The sequence below is a fragment of the Chelonoidis abingdonii genome, chromosome 9, assembly GCF_003597395.2.
Source record: "Chelonoidis abingdonii isolate Lonesome George chromosome 9, CheloAbing_2.0, whole genome shotgun sequence".
Taxonomy (NCBI): domain Eukaryota; kingdom Metazoa; phylum Chordata; order Testudines; family Testudinidae; genus Chelonoidis; species Chelonoidis abingdonii.
In genome coordinates, this window is record NC_133777.1 from 54,951,397 (window position 1) to 54,977,165 (window position 25,769).

The 25,769-nt window shown below is 39.8% G+C and overlaps 1 protein-coding gene across 1 annotated transcript in view; it reads left to right on the forward strand.

The window, feature by feature from the left end:
* Window positions 1-25,769, forward strand: part of OTUD7A (OTU deubiquitinase 7A) — a 119,685-nt gene that overhangs the window by 17,875 nt on the left and 76,041 nt on the right. The window contains exon 2 of the mRNA XM_075069564.1: window positions 19,685-19,867. Within this exon, the coding sequence (XP_074925665.1) occupies window positions 19,685-19,867 (183 nt within the window). The remainder of the gene's footprint in view (window positions 1-19,684; window positions 19,868-25,769) is intronic.

Here is a 25,769-nt window from a genome sequence, read left to right on the forward strand (position 1 = left end):
GCTGCGTGGCCTCCTGAGTGAGTCGGGGTGGATGTGGTGCTCCCTCCCTGGACCCTGCTGTGCAGAGCAGGCTCAAGCCCTGCCAGCCTTTGCCTCCCACAACAAAATAGAAGTAAAACTATGCCTATGCCCAAGGGTCCCCCCTGGCCCAGAACCCCTTTCACCCATCCCATCCCCTCCCCTCCCCCAGACCCTGGTATTCTTGTAGCATTTTGAGGGGGGCCTCAGCAAGAAAAAGGTTGAGAACTCCTGAATTAGAAAATCAATTAATAAAACAGTCAAAACTAGCTAGATTTATGTCACATTCTATGGTGCAATTCAGACCAGTGAGAGGTGGTGTCACCACCTGCCCTGTAACCCTGGATGCCTTAAATGCTCTGCTGCTATAGCTGCCTGGACACTTCCAGCCAACATGCACATAGTGTCTGTGTGTTTAGAAACCCTGGTTCAGCAACTCTGATTCCAGCAGCCTCCTTTTTATTTCACAGCCAAACTCTGGTCTCCATCAGTCTAGGTTACGACAGAAGGAAGGAATGTTGTGCCTGTGATAATGGCTGTCAAGCCTGCTAAGCTGTTATAGTTGCTCAGTGCTTCTGTTGTTGGAGCTCCTGTGTTATAAGCACTAGCAGAGAGCTCAGCCTGCCAATTCAACAGACCTTGTGTTACTCATAGGGAAAGACGACAGACGTGTTTCGGAGACAAAGGCACTCAGGTTTATTCCCTTCAAAACACAGTCCTAATGACTCTCAGAACTTGCACAAGTACATTAATAAACTAGTGCTCCATGGTAGGGAGTGGCTTATTCAGCAGCAGGAGTGTCTGCTATCCCCTCAGACACAAAAAGGGTTAAGGCAAGGTACTCTGACATCTATGATGAGATAACTGGTTCTGTGGATATGAGAAAAGTAGTGGACATCATATATCTTCGCTTCAACAAAGCTTTTAATATGGTCTCCCACAGTATTCTTGCCAGCAAGTTAAAGTATGGATTGGATGAATGGACTATGAGGTGGACAGAAAGCTGGCTAGATCGTTGGGCTCAATGGTAGTGATTAATGGCTTGATGTCTAGTTGGCAGCCAGTATCAAGCAGAGTGCCCCAGGAGTTGGTCCTGGGGGCAGTTTTGTTGAACATCTTCATTAACGATCTGGATGATGGGATGTATTGCACCGTCAACAAGTTCACGAATGACACTAAACTGGGGGAAGAAATAGATATGCTGGAGGGTAGTGATAGGGCCAAGAGTGACCTAGACAAATTGGAGGATTGAGCCAAAAGAAATCTGATGAGGTTCAACATGGACAAGTGCAGAGTCCTGCACTTAGGAAGGAAGAATCCCATGCAGTGCTAGTCTGGAGACCGACTGGCTAAGCGTCAGTTCTGCAGAAAAGGAACTGGGGATTACGGTGGATGAGAAGCTGGATATGAGTCAGCAGTGTGTTCTCGTTGCCAAGAAGGCAAACGGCATATTGGTCTGCGTTAGTAGGAGCATTGCCAGAACATCGAGGAAAGTGATTATTCCCCTCTATTCAGCACTGGTGAGGCAACATCTGGAGTATTGTGTCCAGCTTTGGGACCCCCACTACAGAAAGGATGTGGACAAATTGGAGAGAGTCCAGCAGAGAGCAATGAAAATTATTAGTGGGCTGGGGCACACAACTTATGAGGAAAGGCTGAGGGAACTGATCTTATTTAGTCTGCAGAAGAGAAAAGTGAGGGGGGATTTGATAGTGGCCTTCAGCTGCCTGAAGGGGAGTTCCAAAGAGGATGGAGCTAGGCTGTTCTCAGTGGTGGCAGATATCAGAACAAGGAACAATGGTCTCAAGTTGCAGTGGGGGAGGTCTAGATTGGATATTAGGAAAAACTATTTCACTACGAGGATGGTGAAGCACTGGAATGGGTTATCTATGGAAGTGGTGGAATTTCCATCCATAGAGGTTTTTAAAGTCAGGCTTGACAAAGCCCTGGCTGAGATAATTTAGTTGAGGTTGGTCCTGCTTTGAGCAGGGGGTTGGATTAGGTGACCTCCTGAGGTCTTTTCCGACCCTAATCTTCTTCTATGATTTATAGACTGAAACAAACAACTGGGATAAACCACGTTATGTTTCTTGACATCTGTTTGTTACCTCCTTTTGTATTTTATTCCTAATATCTCAGACAAACATCCCTATTCATTACTTTGTCCAACCATCTTACTTAATACTAGATTGGGGTGTATCTGTACAAGGCTTTTGAAATATATTTATGTAAATATCTAGTGACTAGTACTTTTTAGGAGTGCCTATGTTTTAGCAATACTAGCAGCAACTTTGCCATGTTTATGTACCAGACTCTGAACTTGTAAGCATCTGCTTTGATACATGACCTCACTTTGGTTCATGGCCTCTGATTTAGACCTCAGGTCTTGCACCAGGCCCAGTGCTCCAGGCTCTCTCTGTCTACTAAAGTTACTACTAGCCAAATGATCCCAACACAACCCCAGTCCCAAATTTCCCCAAACCATCTGCCCCGATGTGTCCAACCCTCTTCTGGAACACCCAGCGAAGTAATAAAATCCATTGCTGCTTTAAAAAGACAAAAACACAGTAGTTTGTTGTAGTTAATCACTTAAATTCAAACGCAGCACTGGGTTGGCTTACTGTAAAAACATGTAACAATTGTATTAACAAAAGGACATAGGTTAAGTGATACCAAGTAGAAGGAATAATATTAGAAAGGGTTACAAATAAACAAAAGTAAAAATATGCTTTCTAATGGCGATGACCTAACTTCAATAACTTATGATCTTGTTCAAGATTGTTGAGAAAACGATCTTCTGTTCCTAGAGATTTCAGCCCGCTTGGTTGAAGGATCAATCTTCCTCAGCTGGCAAGAGCTCTTATCGCCCCAGTGTCTGTCTAGTGATGTAAGCCAAGATGTTTTCTTCTCATTCCATATATTTTCCCAAACTCACTGTTTTGTTCTCACACAGAATGACTTCATGCTGTTCTTCCCTTCCTGTGGACTTCCCATCCCTGTGCTGATTCATATGTAAATGAGGCTGCCATTGTTTTTGGTCACACATTGCTTAATTTCACTGGAGACAAGTAGATAGCTGCCTTCCCTCCTGTCTGGGAGAAAAACTCTCTCTCTTCGTGTGGTCACAGATTTTAAAGCATAATGTTAGTGATTATTCATGATTCCTCATGTATTGTTAATATAGACATTTTACAATGGTGTTAATCACCAATAAATCATTAGCTGTCATAAAAGACCTTATTTGATACACTTTTATAATGCAGTAGTAGTGTATGTAATCATTTCATTCAGTTACTCATCGTTAGAGCATCAGACCTTCTATTTTTATATCCCTGTAAACCACTGAAAGTTGTTCTCCTTCTGGGAAGAGATGCCATGTGGTCTAGTGAAGACTTTTTGCTGATTTCTCCCCAGCTGGTGATAGTTGAATTGTTCCCTCCACCCCTTGTTAGCTTGATGGCTTTGTTTACCTTTTGTGTAAATGCACCTTCATTCTCTGTCTGTCTGACCAGACTGGTCAGCCAAGCAAATACACATTCCATTGTCTAGAGCAGGCTGAGCTTATGCGTTACTTGCCAAACACATTTTAAGAATATAATTCTAGTACGTGTCCATAACTCTTTGAACACATCCTGTACATATATCATACAAGAATATTAATAATCCGTGAGTTATTTGTTTTCCATGACACCTTTTTAAATACAGATTATGACAACAATGTGTTAGGTGTAGTGACTATTTCAGACCTGACAAGCCACTGACACAGAATACTGAAGACAAATGGGCCTCAGTGTCACAGTTACTATGAAGCAAAATGCAAATAAAAAGTAAGCATTTGATTCATTGAAGGTGAGGCGATAGACCTGGGATGAGGTGCATTATCATGATACTGACTTCCCATATATCCAATGGAAGCTGGATGCTTTATGAAATTGACATACATGAGGACAGATTCCCCACTGGCTTCACTTGGAGCTGCATTCATTTATAGCAGTAGTGAAGTTATCCCTTAGACTCTAAAGTATTGATGACAGCTCTAAGCACACCTACAAGAGTCTTTTGGGGCCTCACCAGCTACTCTTTAAAGGAGACTGTAATTTTTTTTCCTAAATGAAAGTGTTTTGTTGCCAGTCAGTGCTGGGTGCAGATTAACATAATCCATGTTTAGATTCATGAAGGAGCTCTCCTGACAGTAAAAAAAAAAAATAATAATAATAATTAAAAACATAACCCCAGCATTTAAAAAGATATATTTTAAATGAAAAGAGCATGTTGATCTGCAAAAACAGATGACACAGTGCTTTTCTGCTAAGCCATCTGTCCATGTAACATTTCATCAGCTGCTTAAAATAACTGTTATCCACCTGCGACTTGGTATATAGCTTAATCAAGATATGTTCTGTTCACCACCAATATAATCCACTAAGAGATTGGATTTCTAATTCTGAAAATGCATGCAATCAAGTGGATTACCTAGCAGAAACTCATCACAGATGCAGTTAGTTGGTGTTTTCTTCAAAGAACAGTGTGTCTAAATAGAATGAAAAAACAAGGTAGCATAACTAATAAAAAGGAAACAACCCCCCACACCCAGCCAGAGCTTGAGAACAGTCCTATGACCCAAAGTGTGAAATCTTGACTTCCTAGAAGCAGCCTCTTCTCTCAAACAGCCATGTTGTGGTCCTCTTAATAGACATCAATGCAAGGGGAGAAGGAAGCTGAACTGAAGTAAACTCGTTGTTCTACAGGGACCAGAAAGATCCCCTGCATCTTGCCAGTGCAAATTTAAGTGACTTTCAATTAATCCATTCTAACAGAATTTTCAAACAGTAGTGATATTGAACTGATTTTTTTTAACTTGAAAATCATGGAGTGAAAATAAACTCAGGCTTTTACACTGATTTTAACTCAGTGTTTCATCTAAACATCATGCCAAGAATACAGCTGATATAGAATCTCTCTTGTCTTATACATAGGAATGTTTTTGTTAATATATGCATACAAATGGGAAGAAATGATGGCATTTAAACTGAACTTGGGGGTTGTTTTATTTATTGGCAGCTAGTTAGTAAAGAGTGAGAGAAACTGGCAATTTCTGACTTGTCTATCCTGTAAAAGAGAGTCTGATGTTTTTTGCCATACTGATGTAAATGATGCATTGGCTCAATGGAGCAAAAAGAGGTATTTTGCAGTCATGAAAACTAATAATCTATCAACAACCTTGAGAGCCAGACACTAAATACTTGCCTTTCTCTGAATACTTTCCTGGCATTAGGAGCTTTTCCCATATAATGCCTGGATTCGATAAATACTCCCATGCAGTAAAATAACTTTTTATCAGTGCTAGCAATAAACATAAGAAACAACACAGCTCTTACTGTGGAAAAGGACATTTTTGGCCATTTATTTTTTCTCAGTTTTTGTTTGTTTGTTTATAATCCTGCTGTATTACTATAATCATTTTAAATATCATCTGGACGGAATATTGGGTTTACAAAGTCTCTCTTACAATATTGTAAAGGTATAATGCCAGATCTCAGCTCCATAACATCATCCAGTTAAATCAACTCAACAAAAGCAGCATTAATATGAAGACTAAAGAGGCAGAAATATGCTATAAAGCAGGATAGTACCTGAAGTTATAAAAGAGAAGAGAAAACATTCCAGATTCCTATCAACACAAGGGGAATCTGTCTCCTACCCTAAAAATGTAATGGAGGAAACAATTACAGACACTAGTGATTTCACTAACTGCCACCCAGTGCCTAACCTCCCTTTTCTAAACAATCTCACAGAGGGCAAAAATCCCAAATGGTAGAGAGTGAATGGAAGTGCCCTGAAATTGCTCACATCCTACAGTGAGCTAGAAGGATAATTCAAGGTCTGAGGAACGTCACCTACAATGAGAGACTAAAGAAGTGCAATTTATTTAATTTCTCAAAGAGAAAGTTAAGAGTTGATTTGATCACGGTGTATATTTACTTAGATGGAGGAGATATCTGATACTAAAGGCTCTTTAGTCTAGCAGACAAAGGCACAATAAGCTCTACTGGCTGGAAGTTAATGTCTTCCAAGTTCAAACTGGAAATCTGGCACACATTTTAAAAGTGAGGGTAATTAACCATGGGCATTACAAAAGGTGTGGTAAATACTCCATCACTTGAAACCTTTAAAATAAAGCTTGAATGCCTTTCATTAAAAGGTGCTTTAGTTTAGACAAAGTTCTTGGGCTAGATACTAGAATCACTGGGTGAATTCAATGCTCTGTGATAGTCTGGTGTTCAGAGAAAATGATCATAATGTACCACCTTGTTTTAAGTTAGTGAATACTGAACTCAGATGGTAAGTTCTGGGCAACTGTTCCTCAACCCACAGAATCTCACAAAGCACAGTCCTCCCTCACATATTAATCAACATCAACAAGGTCTTCAGAGAGCTATTGACACTAACAGCTTACGTACCAGTAGTACAAAGACAACATTCAGCTCTACAACATCATCTGTAAAGAACACCAGGCCTTATCTTTCTCAGTGCCTTGCATCTAGATGGAGAGCAGCTGGCTAAGGCTGGAAACAGGCAGGACTAAGGTGATGCTGACAGGAGGGAAGAACTCCAAAGAACTTCTCTCTCCTGTAACATCCCCCACTACTGAGGGTATTTGCCTTCGGTCAAATCAATCAATGGCCAAGTCATTTTACCTAGGAATGAAGTCATCCTGAAAAACCTCAACTGGTACAAAACATCATTTAGCAACAGAGATTGCCAAGGACCCTTCATCCTGGTGTGCTGCATTCCTGCACTGGATCTGAATGAATACAGAGTCCAGTTCACAGTCCTTACCTTAATATTAGCAACTGTTCGTGGGATTGTTCTTTTCTATCTGACTGCCCATAACAGCTACATTCTCCTGGCATCCAGCTGGTGACTTAAGAAGATTCATGGGTGCAGGAGACCGAACTCTTACAGCTGGACCTAAGCTATGAAACTTTCTCAGGCCTCAGTGGGACTCGCCATGTTCAGAAAAAAATGTAAAATTCAATTCTTTGTCTTGACTTTCCTTTTGTACATATGCAGTTCTTCTTACATACATGCAGGCATATACACACCCAACAGTCTAATCACATAACTTACTCCTACCTGCTTGGCAAGTAGATTGATATTGTTTTGTTTTTAATTCTAGGAAGGTGCTCAAAATCTAAGGTGATGGCTGACCTAAGAACTTTTATAGTCGTTCAGGTTCCAGAGGCAGCTATTTAATTATTTTTAAAGCTATACTGTTTGACTTGCCAGACATAATTCTGAAGGCATTCAGGATGGATAGCTAGCTGGTGACCCATAAATCTCTATGGTTATACCTTCTTTCAGGTGGGCATGTCATTCTTAAAGGGAAGAATTAGATGAATCAAAGTTTTCTGCCCAAAATACCTGTGTCTGTTTTATTGATTAGTTATTGAGCTACATTGTAGACTCATTTAGAGTGTTGGGTCAGTTTAATAGGCTAGAACAATGTGTTCCCCTCCTAACAGCATGCTGTGGTTTTACAGATATTTATGGGGCAGTTGTCATTCAGTGGATTTCTTAATATACAGAGTGACATCACATGTTGGTTTTTCACAGGAAATGTTCCTACTATACATTTTGCATAGGGAATTAATGTTTGTGATGACGTAGAACTGTGGTGAGTTTTATCTGGCAGCAGGACCATTACTGATATTGCAGGGGGAGAACTGAGGGGGCTTGTCTGCTTTTTGCAATGATTTATTTCTGGCAACTTGATGTGGTTGTTGTGATTTATTGTGACACACACTGGAAGTGTAAGGTTTTGCAACAGGGTTTTTCACAAACAAAAATATGGACCAAAGAATTTAAGGGTCCAAATCAACAGCATGTAGCTTGTGGTCTCTAATGCACTGGTGGGGGTGGGGAAAGGGAAAGGATGGGGTTATGAGTATATCTTTTTAAAATAATCTCAGACTCAAATATGATGGCCTTTCATGTGGTTTTTGTTTTTTCCAGAATTCTTTGTTAGGTCATGAGACTATGTGAAACATTTCCTACAGCGACAGTATTCACATAATCATTATCTAAATTCTAGCTCTCTTCGGCCCCAGTCCTGCAATGAGCTCCATGCACGCAAATCTTTCTGCTCTGAAAAGCCCCATGGGGCTCTAGAGGGCTCTGTGCAGGAGGGTGCTCACTCTGAACTCATTGCTGAAATGGGATCTAAGCACTCATCTATTAAATACATAAATGTAAACAAAGACAAAAATACTTAAACAAAGATTCTTTCGTTCCCTGCTCCCCCTTCCCAAAATGGACGATGGATTGGTCCCACTCATTGCTGTCCAGTTTGAACGATGCCTTTCAAAGAACTGTGAAATGCTAAGTAGGATGTGGTTTACCTCCAGGATTGTTCTGGAGTCTCTAGGAAATAAAGATTAATCCATAATTAAAGATTATGTCTCATGATGAAATCTCTAGGAATTCATCCAAAAGTTGGCAACCCTAGTTTTACCTTTTGTGCTAACTCTAATTAGAGAACAAAGTAAAAAGCAAATTTTGCCAATTTTGTTTTGCTATATTGTCTCCCTTCCCCCCCCCCCAATTCTCTTTGTATAAGGATTGTTTTTCAACATGACAATCTCTTCCTCTGATCTTTTTGTTCCTTGTAGGCTTGAAAAACCTGTTGGCTTAGCCTCTTGTTTGATGTCTTTTTCTCTTTATGCTTCTATGTGTATTATTTTATACTCTTATGAACTTCATTCTGTAATCAGTTCCTAGCTGTCTTCTCTATGTGATGTGTAGCACTTCACATATGCTTCTTTATTGCTTTTTTGAAACTTCATGTTCATTCATATTGGGTCTCTTTATTACCATCTGTGGTAAATAGTACTCAGTCAACTAATGCAGATAGTATAATACTGTAATTTGTTATTAAATAATTTCTTCTCACCCCTCTATGACCTTTTCTTATATACTTTCATCCTATATAGTTTTAGGATGAAATTTCTTGCTCTTCTTTTTAATTTCCTTTGTTGAAATTCTGCATGGATGTTGTTACAAATCTGCCTCCATTATAGTCAGTATTACTTAGATCTTCCCCAAATCTGCATCTCAAATTACATCCTCTACAGTGTGGTGTTTACAGCTAAATCAAGTAGTGCTAGTGACCTTTCAAGTGCCCTCTTTAACATTTTGGAGTAGGCTGAATTTTGAAAGCTGTGTGTGGGATTTTATAGTTGCATTATTCCTATTGTTGCTAATTAAAAATAAGGGTCCCCAATCTTGTCTGGGTAATCATATACTAGCTCTTTTAAGAAATGAAAATGTAATGAATTCATTACCCATGATAGCCATAGTGAGTTACTTTAGTGGTGGGGAAACGCCTAACTAAAAATATTGCTGCAGCTGATCCCCTGTCATTCGTGTTGCCCTCCATTCTTCACATCTGTCCTTCCCCAACATACATTGCCAGCTGGATGAAAAGTGCTATATAAAAGCTAAATATTTATTGTTATTAATGTATTTATTATATACTTGTACAGCCTCGTGTGCAACATCTCCAGAGCTAGAACACTGGCTCTGATCCAGCAAAGCCTGTGCTTAACTTTGAAGCATGTGAGAAGTTTCATTGACTTGAATGGGGCTACTCACATGCTATTAGGCTGACCAAATAGCAAGTGCAAAAAATCAGGATGGGGGCAATAGGAGCCTATATAAGAAAAAGCCCCAAATATCAGGACTGTCCCTATAAAATCGGGACATATGTTCACTCTATTTGCTATATTGCTAGGAAGTCTAGGCATTTGTCTCTCTCTCCTTCTCCTTATAACACAATCAATTCGGAAATTTCTCTGGGGGAAGAATACATGACAAATGAAGTGGATAAATATTTTACATTCCTTATATGTGGGCTATTTTTATATTTCAAAATAATAAGGGAAAACATACCTAGGTACAGGGGTAATCATTGAAAAGCTTAGGTATGATTACCTATTGCATTTCTGAAGAATGAGTATGCTTTCCCCCAAAAGGTTATGATATGTAGGGTCCCTAAAGCAAAGCTTTAAATGCTGAAGTACAAAGCTTTAAATGTCAAAGTGCAAAACTCTACTGCTTTTCCATTTCACCTCTGCAAAGCTGATAAGCTCATTAAAATGCAGAGTGAGCTAGAAGCAAATCAATGCTGTGTCAGAAGATCACATTGGAACTCTTCCAAGAGTGCAGCCACAGTTTATAACTTTTTTAAAACCTGCAGTATTTAGTTTGACTGGATTTTAAATAATCTGCATTAGGGGATATTTAATGTAAAATCCAAGGTAGTGGTGGTGGTATTTTAAAATAGAAAATGGACAAACCTCTGACTTTTCTGTTAGCACAATTTATTCTAGGTCAGACTAGGGGAAAATAATTATGTAAGTACTGTACATTTTTCTTCTTGCTGAAATGCACAGACCTGTTATAATGGATACGTCAGACAGTTTGTACTGGCAGCGGAACCAAACCCTGCCAGTCACTGGTAACGGGAATGTCCCACCCACTGGAGTGCCCTCCAGTGGCAGGTGGGCAGCTTATCCCAAACCCCTCTCCTGCAGAGCTTTTCTGAGGAAAATTCTAACATTTTATTTCACATTTTCGACTAGCAGTTTGGCTTAGTAATTTGCCATCTAATTCCCAGTCGTGTCCCAAGGCTGCATTTGTCTTTTGGGGGTGCTTTCCCCAAGCTACATTTAACCTTTTGAGATCCTGCCATGGCTAGTGCTGCTCAGAAAGTCAGAAAATGCCAAGGATAAACATCAAGATCTGTTTCTCCTGCTCCACTCCTCTTATCTAGTGTCTCACTGGAGGGGAAGGGGAGTGGTGAGGGTCTTTAAAGGAAGTCCATCTGAGGTCGCCTCAACCCCATTCCCACTGAGGTCACCTTGACCCCATTCCACCAGAGAAGCCATCTTTGGTGGCAAGTGGCTTCCCCCAACTCTGAGGGGAGTGATACTGGAAAGGCAGCAGGTGGAAGATCATACCTATGTGCTTGGAGCCTGCAGCAGCAATCATTGCTGAGTGTAAAGCCTAAGAACCTCCTCCCCCTCTACTCCCTTTCTGGCTGAGTGACCTGGACCCAGCACAGGCGTCACTGACTCTGGCGAGTACAATAAGGGGCCTTCAGAGCCAGTTCCCTCCTCGTTGTTAACACTTCTGAAGCAGCCCTGCTCTAGGTTCTCTTCTGATATTCCCAGCTATGTCCTCTAGTGGAAATATAGACCCATTGCTCACGTGGATCCCATGCAGTAGGAAGCAGTTGGTCTATGGGACCTCTCCATCCAGGTTGAGTTGGTCCCAAGGCATCAGGTTTTTGGGAAGTTCATTCTTGAACACCAGCCCACTCCTTGAGAGATCTAGAAGGGGCCTAGAAGAAGGAAGAATAAGCCCAGCCTCTGAGGGCAGAGAGCTTTAATCACCTGAAATTAGGGCTGTCAAGTAATTTTAAAAAATAATTGCAATTAATCGTGCGATTAAAAAAATTAATCGCAATTAATCATGCTGTTAATAATAGAATACCATTTATTTAAATATCTTGAATGTTTTCTACATTTTAAAATAGATTTTATTCTGTGTTGTAATTGAAATCAAAGTGTACAGTGCTCACTTTATATTTATTTTTACTACAAATATTTGTACTGCAAAAGAAATCGTATTTTTCAATTCACCTAATACAAGTACTGAGTACTGTACTCTTTATCATGAAAGTTGAACTTACAAATGTAGAACTATGTAAAAAACAAACTGCATTCAAAAATAAAACAATGTAAAATTTTAGAGCCTGCAAGTCCACTCAGTCCTACTTCTTGTCCAGCCAATTGCTTAGACAGACAAGTTTGTTTACATTTTCAAGAGATAATGCTGCCCGCTTCTTGTTTACAATATCACCTGAAAGTGTGAAAAGGTGTTCTCATGGCACTGTTTTAGCCAGCATTGCAAGATATTTACGTGCCAGATGCGCTAAAAATTCATATGTCCCTTCATGCTTCAACCACCATTCCAGAGGACATGCATCTATGCTGATGACAGGTTCTGCTTGGTAACATTCCAAAGCAATGTAGATTGATGCATATTTATTTTCATCATCTGAGTCAACTGCCACTAGCAGAAGGTTGATTTTCTTTTTTGGTGGTTTGGGTTCTGTAGTTTCCGCATCGGAGTGTTGCTCTTTTAAGACTTCTGAAAGCATCCTCCACACCTCATACCTCTCAGATTTTGGAAGGCACTTCAGATTCTTAAACCTTGGATCAAGTGCTGTAGCTATCTTTAGAAATCTCATATTGGTACCTTCTTTGTGTTTTGTCAAATCTGCGGTGACAGTGTTCTTAAAATGGTTAACATGTTCTGCATTATCATATGAGGCTGCTATAACATGAAATATGTGGCAGAATGCGAGTAAAACAGAACAGGGTACATACAATTCTCCCCCAAGGAATTCAGTCACAAATTTAATTAACATTTTTTTTAACGAGCATCATCAGCATGGAAGCATGTCCTCTGGAATGGTGGCCAAATACCTTTCAATGCCAGCTACAAAAGTGTCATTTAAATGCCTTTTCTCACTTTCAGGTGACATTGTAAACAAGAAGAGGGTAGCATTATCTCCTGCAAATGTAAAAAAACTTGTTTGTCAGCGATTGGCTGAACGAGAAGTAGGACTGAGTGGACTTTTAGGCTTAACGTGTTACAGTGTTTTGTTTTTGACTGCGGTTATGTAACAAAACATTTCCACATTTGTAAGTTGCACTTTCCCGACAAAGAGATTGTACTACAGTACTTGTATGAGGTGAATTGAAAAATACTATTTCTTTTATCATTTTTACACTTTGATTTCAATTACAACACAGAATACAATATATATGAAAACGTAGAAAAGCATCCAAAATATTTAATAAATTTCAATTGATATTCTGTTGTTTAACAGTGCGATTAAAACTGCGACTAATCACAATTTTTGAGTAAATTGCATGAGTTAACTGCGATTAATTGACAGCCCTACCTGAAAAACATCTGGGATAGATTCTGAGCCCAACTTTGTTCCTTCTTTGGAAACATAAGTATGCGGACAAATGTGAATAGAGGAAAGGTGTTTGGGGTTTCTATTAGAAGTTTCCCTCTTATTGGAAGAGATCAATTGTTCCAAACAAGGTTAGAGGATCTCACACATAACATGCACAATGTAGTTTTTAATTTTAAATGAATTTAGAAAAATAGCTAACCAACATAAGAACAGCCATACTGGGTCAGACCAATGGTCCGTCTAGCCCAGTATCCTGTCTACCAACAGTGGCCAAAGCCAGGTGCCCCAGAAGGAGTGAACCTAACAGGTAATAATCAAGTGATCTCTCCTGCCATCCATCTCCACCCTCTGACAAACAGAGGCTAGGGACACCATTTCTTATCCGTCCTGGCTAATAGTCATTAATGGACTTAACCTCCATGAATTTATCCAGTTCTCTTTTAAAACCAAAGTTTTTCCAACCTCAAGATTTAGTTAGTTTAGCCTTGGTTCTAGTCTTGGGCATTAGTTGGGATTTTATTTTGCGCAGTTTATTCATCTCTACATATTGTGATAAAATACTGTACTCTACCAGACTTTTCCCTAACACAGTACAAGTAAACTACTCAGACACTACCTTGCTTTACTAATCCACTTTAAGGAGATTTCCTTTGTATTGTGTAATTCTATATTGCTTGATCTCTGCCTTTTGTTTTTACTCTGATTGACAGAGCTTCCTGTTCTTGTATTCAGACAGTATTGTTTTTGAGAGAAATTCTTGCCTGCACCTATACCTGGTTTTATTTTTAATTTTCCCTTTGATCTATGTGCCTGACACTAATGAATTCAAAACCAAAAGTCTGTCAGAGGGTATATTTTCTATCCTTTACTCTGCTTTATTTGTTGCATTTTTCCATATACTTCTCTCTAACAAACACCAGTTCTGTGTCCTGGCAACCAGGGGCACTTGTATGTGAATCCAGTGACTGTTGACTCTTAATCTTTACTGAACTGTTTGGGAATTCAGACCTCTAACTGTTAAGTAAGCAAAGCCACAGAAATAACTGAACATTAGGAATGGTAGTAAAGTTGAAGTAATCTCTCCAATGGTTTTATAACAGACACCTTTCAGTCCTGTTAACTTTTACACCTGCTGACTCATGTAGCACATGCAGGTGTTTTCACAATAAGTGTTCAGTTAATAGCATTATTTCTCTTGACCAAGATAATTCATTTCTCACCCAACTTTACAAGTCCTGAAACTTAATTAAATTTAATATACTAAAAGGATTCACTAAATTTGATTGCAGAGGTGGATTTAAATTGTTTATCTTTCAAATCTAAAGCATACAATAGTAATAGGCCTGAGTTCAGTTAAGTAGGATAAGATTTGTTAGCACTTGGGCAACCTATCTGCTTGGCATTTGTTTAGAGAAAAGCTGTGATTCACGGAACTGTAGAGACAATAGGAGGGACAGAGTGACCTTGCTGAAACAATCCTACGATTTTTAATGTGAGCTCTATCACAGATCCTAGCAAGTGCCCATTCCTAGCCACCCATTAGGACTACTACGAGGGAAGTCCAAGCCTTTGTGTTCTGGGTCCCTAGGGTGTTTCAAGCTTCTGGAGCCTGAACGGAGTCCAGACCTTGCCCCAATCTCAGGGGCCCTAAGCACACCCTCAGGGCACAGACCTTCTATCTGGCAACCCCTATGAGTATTGGAACCCGCTGTCCAGCTGCTTAGCCCCCCTTTTGCAGCACTGACCCTTCGGACTCCCTGTTACTTAAACATCCCCCTCTTCCAGATCTCCACCCCTAATGGTGTGAAGCTTCTGGTTACAGTTTACTTCTCTCAGGGCACAAAGCAGTTCTGCAGCTGTCAGCCCACATGTACCTTGCACAGTCCAACACCTTTATGTTCTTTTGTGCTGGATCAGGAGAGTACCAATTATGCAAAACAATAAAACACTAAATGCATGTCTGTGCCTCACTTTCCTCGTCGAGGGGGTTATAGCAGAAGTGTTAATAGGATTGTGAAGCAGGGGTGAGGTGCAGCGTGGAACTGATTGAAATTTTTGATGAGGAAGAGTATTCTATCCAGGGAACGTCCTGTGTGCTGCTGGGTGGCACAGAACATTTTTTGAGGGGGTCCTCTGTTAACATTGTGAGAACCCTTCACTGATCTTACAAATTCTATGTTCATTTGCTGAAACAAGGATACACAGAAGGGGTCTTCCTCCCCTATAGGCTTTAGAAAAACTTTTTGGCCATTTGAGGCACGTTCTGACACATTCATTTTCAGCTGTGTCACAGAAATCCAAATTAGATTATTTGCAACTTGGTGTTAATGATTACAGCTCATCTGCAACTGTCACAAGCTCAGTGCATATTTTTTCATGGAGTGTTGCTTAAGCTGACAACCCTACATCGTGTTCAAGATACACTTACGTGCTGCTGTATCTGATGAACTGCTATTCATAGAACTGTGATAGGACTTTGCAGAGTTACCGTTAAATAACACACCAGCTTTCACCTTGAAGTGCCAGTGTTTTGTCCCACACAGTTGTATTCTTTGCACAAGGTCCTCCACTGCTTCCATAAAAGCCAGCTATTCAAGACTATGCATCATTCAGTGTCAGAACACTTTTCGGAAGAGTAGCCTAAATAAAGGACTTCCATGATGTCAGTCCATTTCAAAAACCAGATTAATAGGTGGTGTAAACAAGTAACATGAGCAGCATCTGGAAACTATCCAAAAAGACTGATTTGAAATAGTTTGTTTTTATACTCTCAATTAGAACAGCAATTCTTTTATCTGAGATGACACAGTCGTCTTTCAAGTTTTTAAAAAGTGCTTTGAAGTCCACACCAACTGGTATGCATTTATTCATCAAAATCTGAATTACAGTAGTACACTGAATACCCTAAAGTGTGTTGTTTCTAATGGAGAAAATACTGTTAATACTCCTACTTCTCCAACAACTCTTCCTTTACTTTTGTATGGAAAATCACTAAACATGCTCTTTGATCCTCTCTAATCTTTCTCTCTCACAGGTAAGTCAAAAGTGAACTTAGATTTCAAGAATATCTACTGCCTTTGACACTACTGATCACTCTCATTTCTCCTCTCTTTGCTCTTCCTTCAGCACCACCTTAAATTATATCTGTCTCCCATCCCCATTAGTATCCCTCAGTGTTTTGTCCTTAGTCTCCTGGCCTCTGGTTTCTGTTACCATCTGCATATTAATGATTTCAAAATCTAATGCCTAATCCCCAAGCTCCATTGTTCACTCTCACATCTCCACGTCTCAGTCATTTCCTGGATGTTCCACCACCATTACACCCTGTTTCTCCACAAAATGGAATTCTTCCCTCTTCACCATCTCTCTTGTCTACATCCATTAACAGCCTCGTATATCTCCCAGGATCACAATTGCATGCAGGTTTGTCTACCATCTTTTTCAAACATAACACTTTGTCATGTCTTAGCAGTCAGTGTAGACCAGATATCAAAATCTGCATCATGTCAGCTTATAACAATTAAACGTTGCTGAAGCGAAAAGGAAAAGAAGTTGTTAGCTTTCAAATTATAAGGGTTAAGTCTCAAAGAGAATGAGGATAAAACTTTACCTTTGCAGACAAGTCCTCTGACTCTTGTCTCTACATGAGCCCTGCTTGGTTTCTTAATGAATCCTATAGTATGTTCCTTTTTAATATCATCAACATTGATCCTTTTTCCTTATTATCCCCGTTGCAAAAATCTTTTGTCTCTTGTCTTGATATTGTAACTTCTCTGGCCTCTGTCTGTCCATTACTGCTACAGTCCTTTACTCGTGTTCCAGCCAGATCACCCTTCTCATTGGATCTTTTTGCTATTTACCTGCCCCTTACTGCATTACATTCAAATTCCCGCTTCTTACCTTCAAAACTATACATAACCTCACTCTTCTCTACATCTCTTGCTCATTTTCTCCCACATCCTCTCTGATGCTCTATATTGCCCCCCGGTTTCATTTCCTGCCCTCCTACTTCTTCCTTTTTCTCACTTTTGTCTTTCTGCTTTTGTTCATAGGCAACAGGGAAAGTAGAACATCTATTATTGTATTTTCCTGGCAGCAAAAAGGCAATTGAAAAGAAGAAAGTCTCTTTTAGGTCTAGGCGGTGAGAGAGGTTATTGTGTTGATTATGGTCAGTACTTTTTTCTCAATTCAGTCACTGTTACAGGGTGGTTTATGGAACATTATTGCAGTTACCGCAAAGAGGGAGTGCAGTCACACAGCTTCTATGGGGTGTATATGTGGGAAGGATGTGTGGGAAGAATATATTTGGTTAAAGATGATTGAAAAAGCCTATGCCAGCCATTCAGGCTGGCTAATATCCTGAATCACCACTTCATTGATCTGGAGGGCCTCTTGGCATACACTCTTGGTTGAGGATTTGCCTGCATTCAGATGTCGAGGAACTGCAGGAAATAGAAAAAAAATTAAACTAATGGTCTTTGCCTGTGTCCATGCTGGTTTAAGATACCATGTTTTGCTGCTGACTGGCTGTCTCATGTGGGAAGTTGCTATGGATGTCCAGGTGTACTGAGGAGATTTGAAAAGAAAGAAACCACTTACTTCTCTGAATTTTTTTTTTTTGTAATTCCATGTCTGCCGTAGCACGTTCATCTGCCATATCATTTGATGGAGCGTAACTACACAATTCAGAATTACAATGCAGTGCACTTCAATCAAGTCCCAGAGACCACACTCCGCTTTTATTGTGGCAAAACTCCCAAAGAAGGTGATTGGATTTTGTCATAGTGTAAAAGCAGACCTCCAGAGGCCTTGAGAAGAGATTATTAGGAAAATAGGCTGGATCCTGCATTCCTTCCATACTCCTGCTAACTTCATCAGGCATTTGGAGTATGCTAGGAATGCAGGGCTAGAATGCTGTTTGTAATGTGCAGACGTACCAACTCTCACGGATTAATTGGGAGAGATGTGATTTCTAAGTAAAATTAAGCCGGACTCATGATCTCGTGAGAAAACTCTCAAATGTCAGGATTTTTTTTTTTCCAGCTGGGCTGCTGGGGCCCCCACCGTCAGCAAGATATGTGACCTGAGAGCACTGTAAAGGCTCAGAAACTGGAAGGGAAATAAAGAGAACCCACGTTTATTTGAAAAAACAATCCTCATGATTTGGGGGAGGGAGGATTGTCTGACTCATTATTTTCCAGTGGCGAGGGTTAGCGACACTGAGTGTGCTTTAAATTTCAAGAAATACAGTTGAGTACTAAACTTTTATCTGTGTGGCAAAAACACCATTTTGGCCCCATTAGGACAGTTTTAGAAAAAAATACTTCTCGATTGTTAGGTCTTAATCTAAGTGTGTTTGCTTTGCTTATGGCATGTGAAAGACACACTGCATAACTAGTCAATCTTAAGGCACATGTAATGTGTGCTGCTGGTTTTGCATGCTAGTTCTTATTTGAATTAACAAATAAAACCCTATTCTCAGGATTGATCAAGTTTGTTTATTGTATGCTGCGCTCTGTTGCTTAAAAAGGAAGAGACAGAATTTCTGTTTAAGCAACTGGTTTTGCTCAAGTGGCTTTTGTTGCATGTTTGATAATTAAAACTCTGGCTTGATCTTTTACATTTTTTTTTATCCTTGTGATAGTATGGGCAGTGAGTGTTTTTAAAATGGCTTTCCTCAAAGTAATATAGAAAACAAAAGTCTGATGTAGATCTGAACAATTAAGACCGAGTGATGTTATAATTAACATTTTAGTGTTGCAATTGTTTTATTAGTTGTACATCAAAGAATAGAATGATAAAAGGCAGATGTGTTCTTTTTTATGGTTAAGGATTCATTTGAATGTATGAGCAGTTCCAGTTAACAATATCAAATTAAGACAAAACAGCTTAAAGTTCATAATGATAACTCAGTCGGGGATGGGTAAGAGGCTTTGATTGGAGTTGATCCATGAAATTAAAGTTAAGAAAATTTAACAGATGTTTTAAATAAATACTGTTAGCGCTTAATTAAATCACACTCAATGTGTGATCTTTCACGCCCTTCAGCAGAAATTGTACTAGTATGCACAGCAAGATATATACAAAAACCTCCTTTAAATGTGACTTTCTTTATGACTGTAAAGTATGTTGAATAAATGGACAATGCGCCATATGTGATCCAATGGATAGGTTTATATACAGAATGAGAGAGAGAGGTTGAGTAACCCTAAATGACAGTAGGCACTTTGTGTACAGCTTGCTCCCTAAGGATTCTGATCTAAAGGTCTTATCCTGGAAACAAAATAATCACAGTAAGAAGGCTGAGTGTTATTTGTAGGATCAGGCCTTAACTAGATAGACAACGTAATCAAAAAGAGTGCAATATTCAGCAGCTGGTGAAGTGACCATATCTATCTGTGTATCTTCTGAAGTGCACATGGTTTGTTGGTTCCCCAATTATTGTTGATTTTAAAAGAAAAATATCTATTAGTTCTCTAATGTTTTATTCAGAGTTATATCCATTTTCAGTTATATGAGCCATGTCCCTAAAATGAATGGCAGTTATGTTAGTCATATCAGACATAGCTATAAATTGTTAACAGAATATTACCTTCCACCTTTTGGCAGGCAAAAACTGGGATTTGACCGCTGCTCTGAGTGACTATGAGCAGCTCCGACAGGTACACACAGCCAACCTGCCACAGGTGTTTAATGAAGGGAAGTACTACAAGCAGCAGGAAAGAGACCCACCTCAACAGGTGAACAAGACTGAACGACCAAGTCTGCAGAGACAGGATGACATTGCTCAAGGTAAATGCAGCTACCTGACCGCCTTTGTGGACAAATAGCTTTTTGGATAATCAAAGTACATTATGCAGATAGTAGGAACTAAATTATCTGCCATCAGATAAATTATGTCATTGTTATTAACTTTATGGAGATACTGATGGGTTGGGCCCTGTATTGCACGTTTTTCAGTCCAGTTTATCTTTGCCGATGTTTGGTAGATTTTAAGATGTAACTGAAGTATTCAAATTTAGGTTTTTTAGAGACAGTGTGACGTTAACTATGAGAGGAGTGGGCTAGATGAAGTTGTAGACTTCTCCCATTTCTAATTTCCCATGTGTCTGATCCAGAGAAAGTTCCATCATTTCGGTCATTGACTTCTTGATCATTATTACATGATAAAGGTGGCACTGGAGAAGACATCTGTTGAAGTAACTTTTGTCATGAAAATGTCTTAGTCTCTTGATTCCACCCCCATAAAAAGGTGATATTGAATTAGTTATTTCAAACAAAGGAGAGAAAAAAACAAGGAACAATTTTCAGTTATAGCAGTTGGTTTCCATTACATGATTATAAGCATTAGGATTTATTTTTCATATTCAAATTGCTTGCTCTCTCTGACTGTTGTAACAGGTTTCTTCTAATTTAATTCACCAAAGAGTTGAGCCCTACATTAAATGTTAATCTATGGTATGCCAGCTTCTCGCATTTTCAAAAAAAAAAAAAAAAAAAGGTAACTAGTGACCCGGCAGGAATTTGTCATCATGAAACCCCTCTAGACCTGAGTCCTGTTAGCTGAGGATTTGCCCCTAGAAGTCGTACAGTGGTGATGCATTCATGTATGTGAGAAGCGTTGGAAGGGAAAATAATTCTTTTTTGTTTCTCAACAATTTGTCCCTGACTCCACAGGAAAATAGACAAGACAACAAGAATGTGGTTTAAAAAAGCCTTTATTAAGTAACTGTGAGCTGTCCAGCGCACTTTTGTAATCCTTTTGTAATCCATTCCACTTGGTGGAGGGCTGCTGTCAGCCCCTACCCTTCTTTTGGGGTGTTGGTTGCAGCACTGTTGCTACGACCCTATTACCCTCACTCCATATGAGGGTTAAGAGGGAAGGGAAGACATGGTTCTCTCTTCACTATACCTGGTGTTAGAAGCCACAACCCCATTACCCACCTTCTCTAGGAAATACCTTCTCCTAATCTGCTTCCAGTTCTGGTTTATCAGTGAACTAGACCCTTTATTGAACAAGTATCTGCACTGGGTGCCTGCCAAGTTGCAACACACTGAATTTTGCAAGCTAGCCTATCCACTGGGTCCTTGGGCTACCAACAGAACACTGAAAAATCCCACCTTGCCCAGTCCACTCTGGCAGTGAGGGAAAAATTCCTTCTCAGCCCCAACAAGGTAACTAGCATGAGCCCACAACAAGGACCAAAAGCCCCTGTCTTTTTCTAATCCCAAAGACAAGGAAGCTTTTCTTCTCATTGCAGAATGAGCCTTTGAGCAGGGCAAAGAGCTTACAGCCCTCCCTTGGGTACTTGGGAGCCAATAAGCTGATATTGCACCTTCTGTCCAACCAATCAGCCACAGAGGCCACCATCCCATGCCCCTCTCCAGTGCTTAATTTGTAATGAAAGTGCCAGAGCTCAGACAATTAGGTGCCGGAGCTCAAGTACATTTTTTTACTTTAATAACTGATGCAGCAATCCCAGAGGTGCTGGGGCTATGAACTGCCAAGCCTAGGCAGTGTCAGGGATCAGCCCTGGCACAAATTAAGCACTATCCCTCTCCTCAAGCCCACAAAGAAGGACAGTGCAGCAATCCCTTAAAGGAGGGAGAAGGGGTTTTCTTTCTCCCGCTGGCTCAGGCAAATACCCCCCCACACACACTCCCTCTGAGGCTGCAGGGGTGGGGAAAAGTGGCAGCATTGCTATTGCTACTCCTAATTTAAGGAGCATCATTGAAGAGCTCTGGAAGCAGCCTTTCCTCAGTTGGTACCTGCTGACCAAAACAAGGCTTTGGAAGGGCTTGAGGAGGGAATTGTAGGGCTTCTTTTGACTCAGTCTAAAGTGCTGGATTAATCAGAGTTAAAGAAGCAAACCTACACATACAGGGCTAGAAGTCAATGAATTATGCCTGTTTACATCAGCTGAGGACCTGGGCCACTGTCTAAAAGTCAAAGTTTTTAAATCACTTGTTTGACATTGAAATAGCCACTTCATGTTTGCTATAAGCAGTGCCCTACTGATACAAACAAGGAAACTGGATGCCAGAGCTAGGGTGACCAGACAGCAGGTGTGAAAAATTGGGACAGGGGGTGGAGGAAATAGGAGCCTAGCCAGAGCTCACAGTAACTTTGTCACTCAGTGTGTTCCTAGAGCAATTCACGTAACCTGCCTTGTACTTCTGTTCCTTCATTTACAAGTGGGAGTAGTGAATAGTGCTGGCTAAAAAGTGTAGGGAAAAAAGAAACAAAAACTTCATCCCAGTATTCAAAAACTTGCTGAAGAATGTCATTTGGATTTCAAAATTAGAAAAATTTTGACCAGCTTTAGCAATAGTAAACTTTTGGATGTTCTGAATGTTAATTCATTGTTATTTATAAGAGAGACACAGTGGGTGAGGTAATATCTTTTTTTGGACCAACTTCTGTTGGTGAGAGAGACAAGCTTTCGAGTCACACAGAGCTCTTCTTCAGGTCCATCAGCATCTGCCACTGATGATAGACCTGAAGAAGAGGTCTATGTAAGCTTGAAAGCTTCTCTCTCACCAAGAGAAGTTGGTCTGATAAAAGATATTACCTCACCCACTGTGTCTCTGTAATATGCTGATATCGACATGGCTACAACAACACTGCATATGATATCTACGAAGTAATTTGAGTTCTGAGGATGAAAGGTAGTAGAAATGCTGTGTGATGCATCCATACATCTCATTTTAAATAAATAGGATTTGTTTGTGCCTGTCAGAGAGTGGAGTTAAGCTCACATGGTACAGTAATGTTTCTTATTTACAGCACTGTACATGTTCACTGTCTGACCACTCAGGGCCAAGTTTACAGAGATTTGGACATCTGAGGATTCAGATAGGCACCAATGGGATTTCCAAAGCTCCTAAGCAGGTTAGATGTCCAATTCTAATTAGGTGCCTAACTCTGATTAGATGTCCAACTCTAATCAGAGTTAGGCACCTAATTCACCTAAGTACTTTGTAAATCCACTAGGCACCAGCCTGCATCTTTTGGTGCCTAAAGATCTGGCCCAAAATCACTCACTAACTAAATCCTCACAACTTCTGTGAAATAAATAGAGATACTTAGGTTGAGAGGTTGGATAAGTTGCCTATGGTCACTCAGTGTCTCCATGATCTTAGACCTGTACACTAAGTAGTCTGCTTCTCAAATTGTATATAGTAATTTGTGAAAACAGCACCTAAGATAATGGGAGGCATACGGTAAAGCTACTAATTTTGGACAAGCACGAAAACCAGGCAGCCTAGAGAAATTAGTGGTCCCAGGAATATCAACAGGAATAATGGGTGGAAACTGAACAAAGAAAAATTTATATTGGACGTCAAGGGGAATGTTCTGTCAGAGGGCTCTGCATAATTATCGAATTGTCTCCCAAAATAAATAGTAGAAGCCCTACTGCTTAAATCATTTAAAACTAGACTGAATATGTTGTAGGGGGAAGTCTTGCATTGGTAGGGGGATGACGTAGATGATCCAGCCTATATAGGTACAGTATTTTCAAGTCACCCAGTAGGAATTCTGATTGTGGTAAATGTCCCTTGATTATACAGTTCATTCAGATTGTACAAAGCAACAATGAATACTGAATAGTGAAACACTATACATAAAAGTATGAAAAAAGATTGCATTGTACACTTTTAGGGAGTCTTTCATTTAGAAATCCATAGTACTTTTTGTATCTCAGGAATTCTATTTTCTGGAGTCCATAATCCGTGTGTGTGTGTCAGATTTTGGGCTATCCAAAGATATCTCTCATAGCATCTCAAACAATAATAAACGTAGGCAAAATAGGTGGCTTTTCAGCACATATCTTCACAAATTTATACATATCAGATGATAAAGGAAGGCACTGACTGACAGCCTAGAACTATCATTGCAACACTGCATAACTAATTAAAGAGGCATTGTCAAAAGAATATTAAGTATTTTTTAAAATACTAGGCAGTATGTTCCCTAACAGTTAATGGCTTCAATATTAAAACTGAAAAGTCCATTTTAGAGCTGTTTTTCTTTTTCTTTTATTACTATTATTATCATTATTTATTATTATACTGTTCTTTGTCATTTGTTTTTAATTGTTTATCAATGAAGACAGGGCTTAGAATGTTAAGATTTAACTTCCAACATCTGTTGCTATAATATGCTAACAAACAAGATGTTCCACCAAACTTTGGGAATATTTTTTCTTAATAGCTACTGTAGCATGCTGCAGGTGAACCCAGGAACTGAACATAAGAATTGCCATTCCAGATCAGACTAGAGGTCCACAGAGTTCAGCATCCTATTTTTGATGGTGGCCCATTCCAAGTGTTTCAGAGAAAGGTGAAGAAAACCCTATAAATGTGCTCATTGCAACTTTACGCAATGTGTGCTTGTCTGGCTAGTTGGAAGAAAAGGTGTTGTTGTCCCTTTAAAGAATCCCCCTGCAACTAGCAGCAGGAAGGGGAAAAATTTACCTGTACAGACTGGAGGAGGAACAGGAAAAGGTTGGATTAGGTGTGGGGAGCCGGGGAGGGTACTGCCCTTCCAGCAGACCACCAGAAGGGGGAGGGGTATTTATCTCCACCCACCCCTGCTGCAGGAGAAGCTTTCTTTCACCTATATCAGGCCAGCAGCAGCTCACAGAAATGGTGGGTTTCCTCTTCTAGGCCGACTGGAGCAAAAGCAGCAGCTCCAGATCAGCGTGCAATAGGGACATATGGGAGAGGGTGCAGAGTTAGGGTACCTAGCACACAGGAGGAAGGGGAACAGAGGTGTAGCGAGCGCCCTCCGTACCCTCCGACCGGAGGGGACCCCGCAAGGAAGGGGGCCCCTAAAAGTGGCAAAAAAAATGTAAGGTATAACTAGGTAAGTGACATTTATTGACGCTATTGCACAATCCATGTCGGTTTTACTGACAAAACCGTGAAGTCATTATGATTCATCATAATGCTATTGGCTACATCAGTTGTCTGTCGGTCAGTTTCGAATTTTAGTTGGACCCATTCAAGAATGTGTATTTGCATTCATAATGCAGTCGGCGGATAAATGTTATTAATTTAGTTGTTTAGTTTTTTATCGTTCCAACGCAGAAGCGTGCTTTGTGATGTCTAAGAGAATGTATAAGAGCAGAGCTAGTAAACGAAAGGCAGCAAAAGATGCCGAATGAATGGCAAAACAATGATTGCCTCAAGTCATCATATTTTGTGACCATAAGGCATGTTTTGTCAGGTTAGTGAAAAGTTATTTGGGAATACCACTTTTTCCTTCTTGTTTGAAATTCAGCTAGCAGCTGGAGTATCAGTGAGCACCTGCACTCTGCTTTACCAGAAACACCTGCTTCAAGCTAAATGGATTTAAATAATATGATCGTAAGTCATTTTTACTTGACGGAGATGTCATAAGAAACTTTTTGTGCAAGTGTTCGATACCTAGTTGTTGGCACAGAAAAAATAGGGTGGGGGAAAAGGGAACTACTTTTCAGTGTCTGATTCCTGCAAAATTTGCAGATTATTATTAGGGCTGTCAAACACTTAAAGTTAATCACACTTAACAAAATCAATCATGATTAATCACACAAAAATTAATTGTGATTAATCATGCTGTTAAACAATAACAGAATACCATTTATTTAAATATTTTTGGATGTTTTCTACATGTTCAAATATATTGATTTCAATTACAACACAAAAT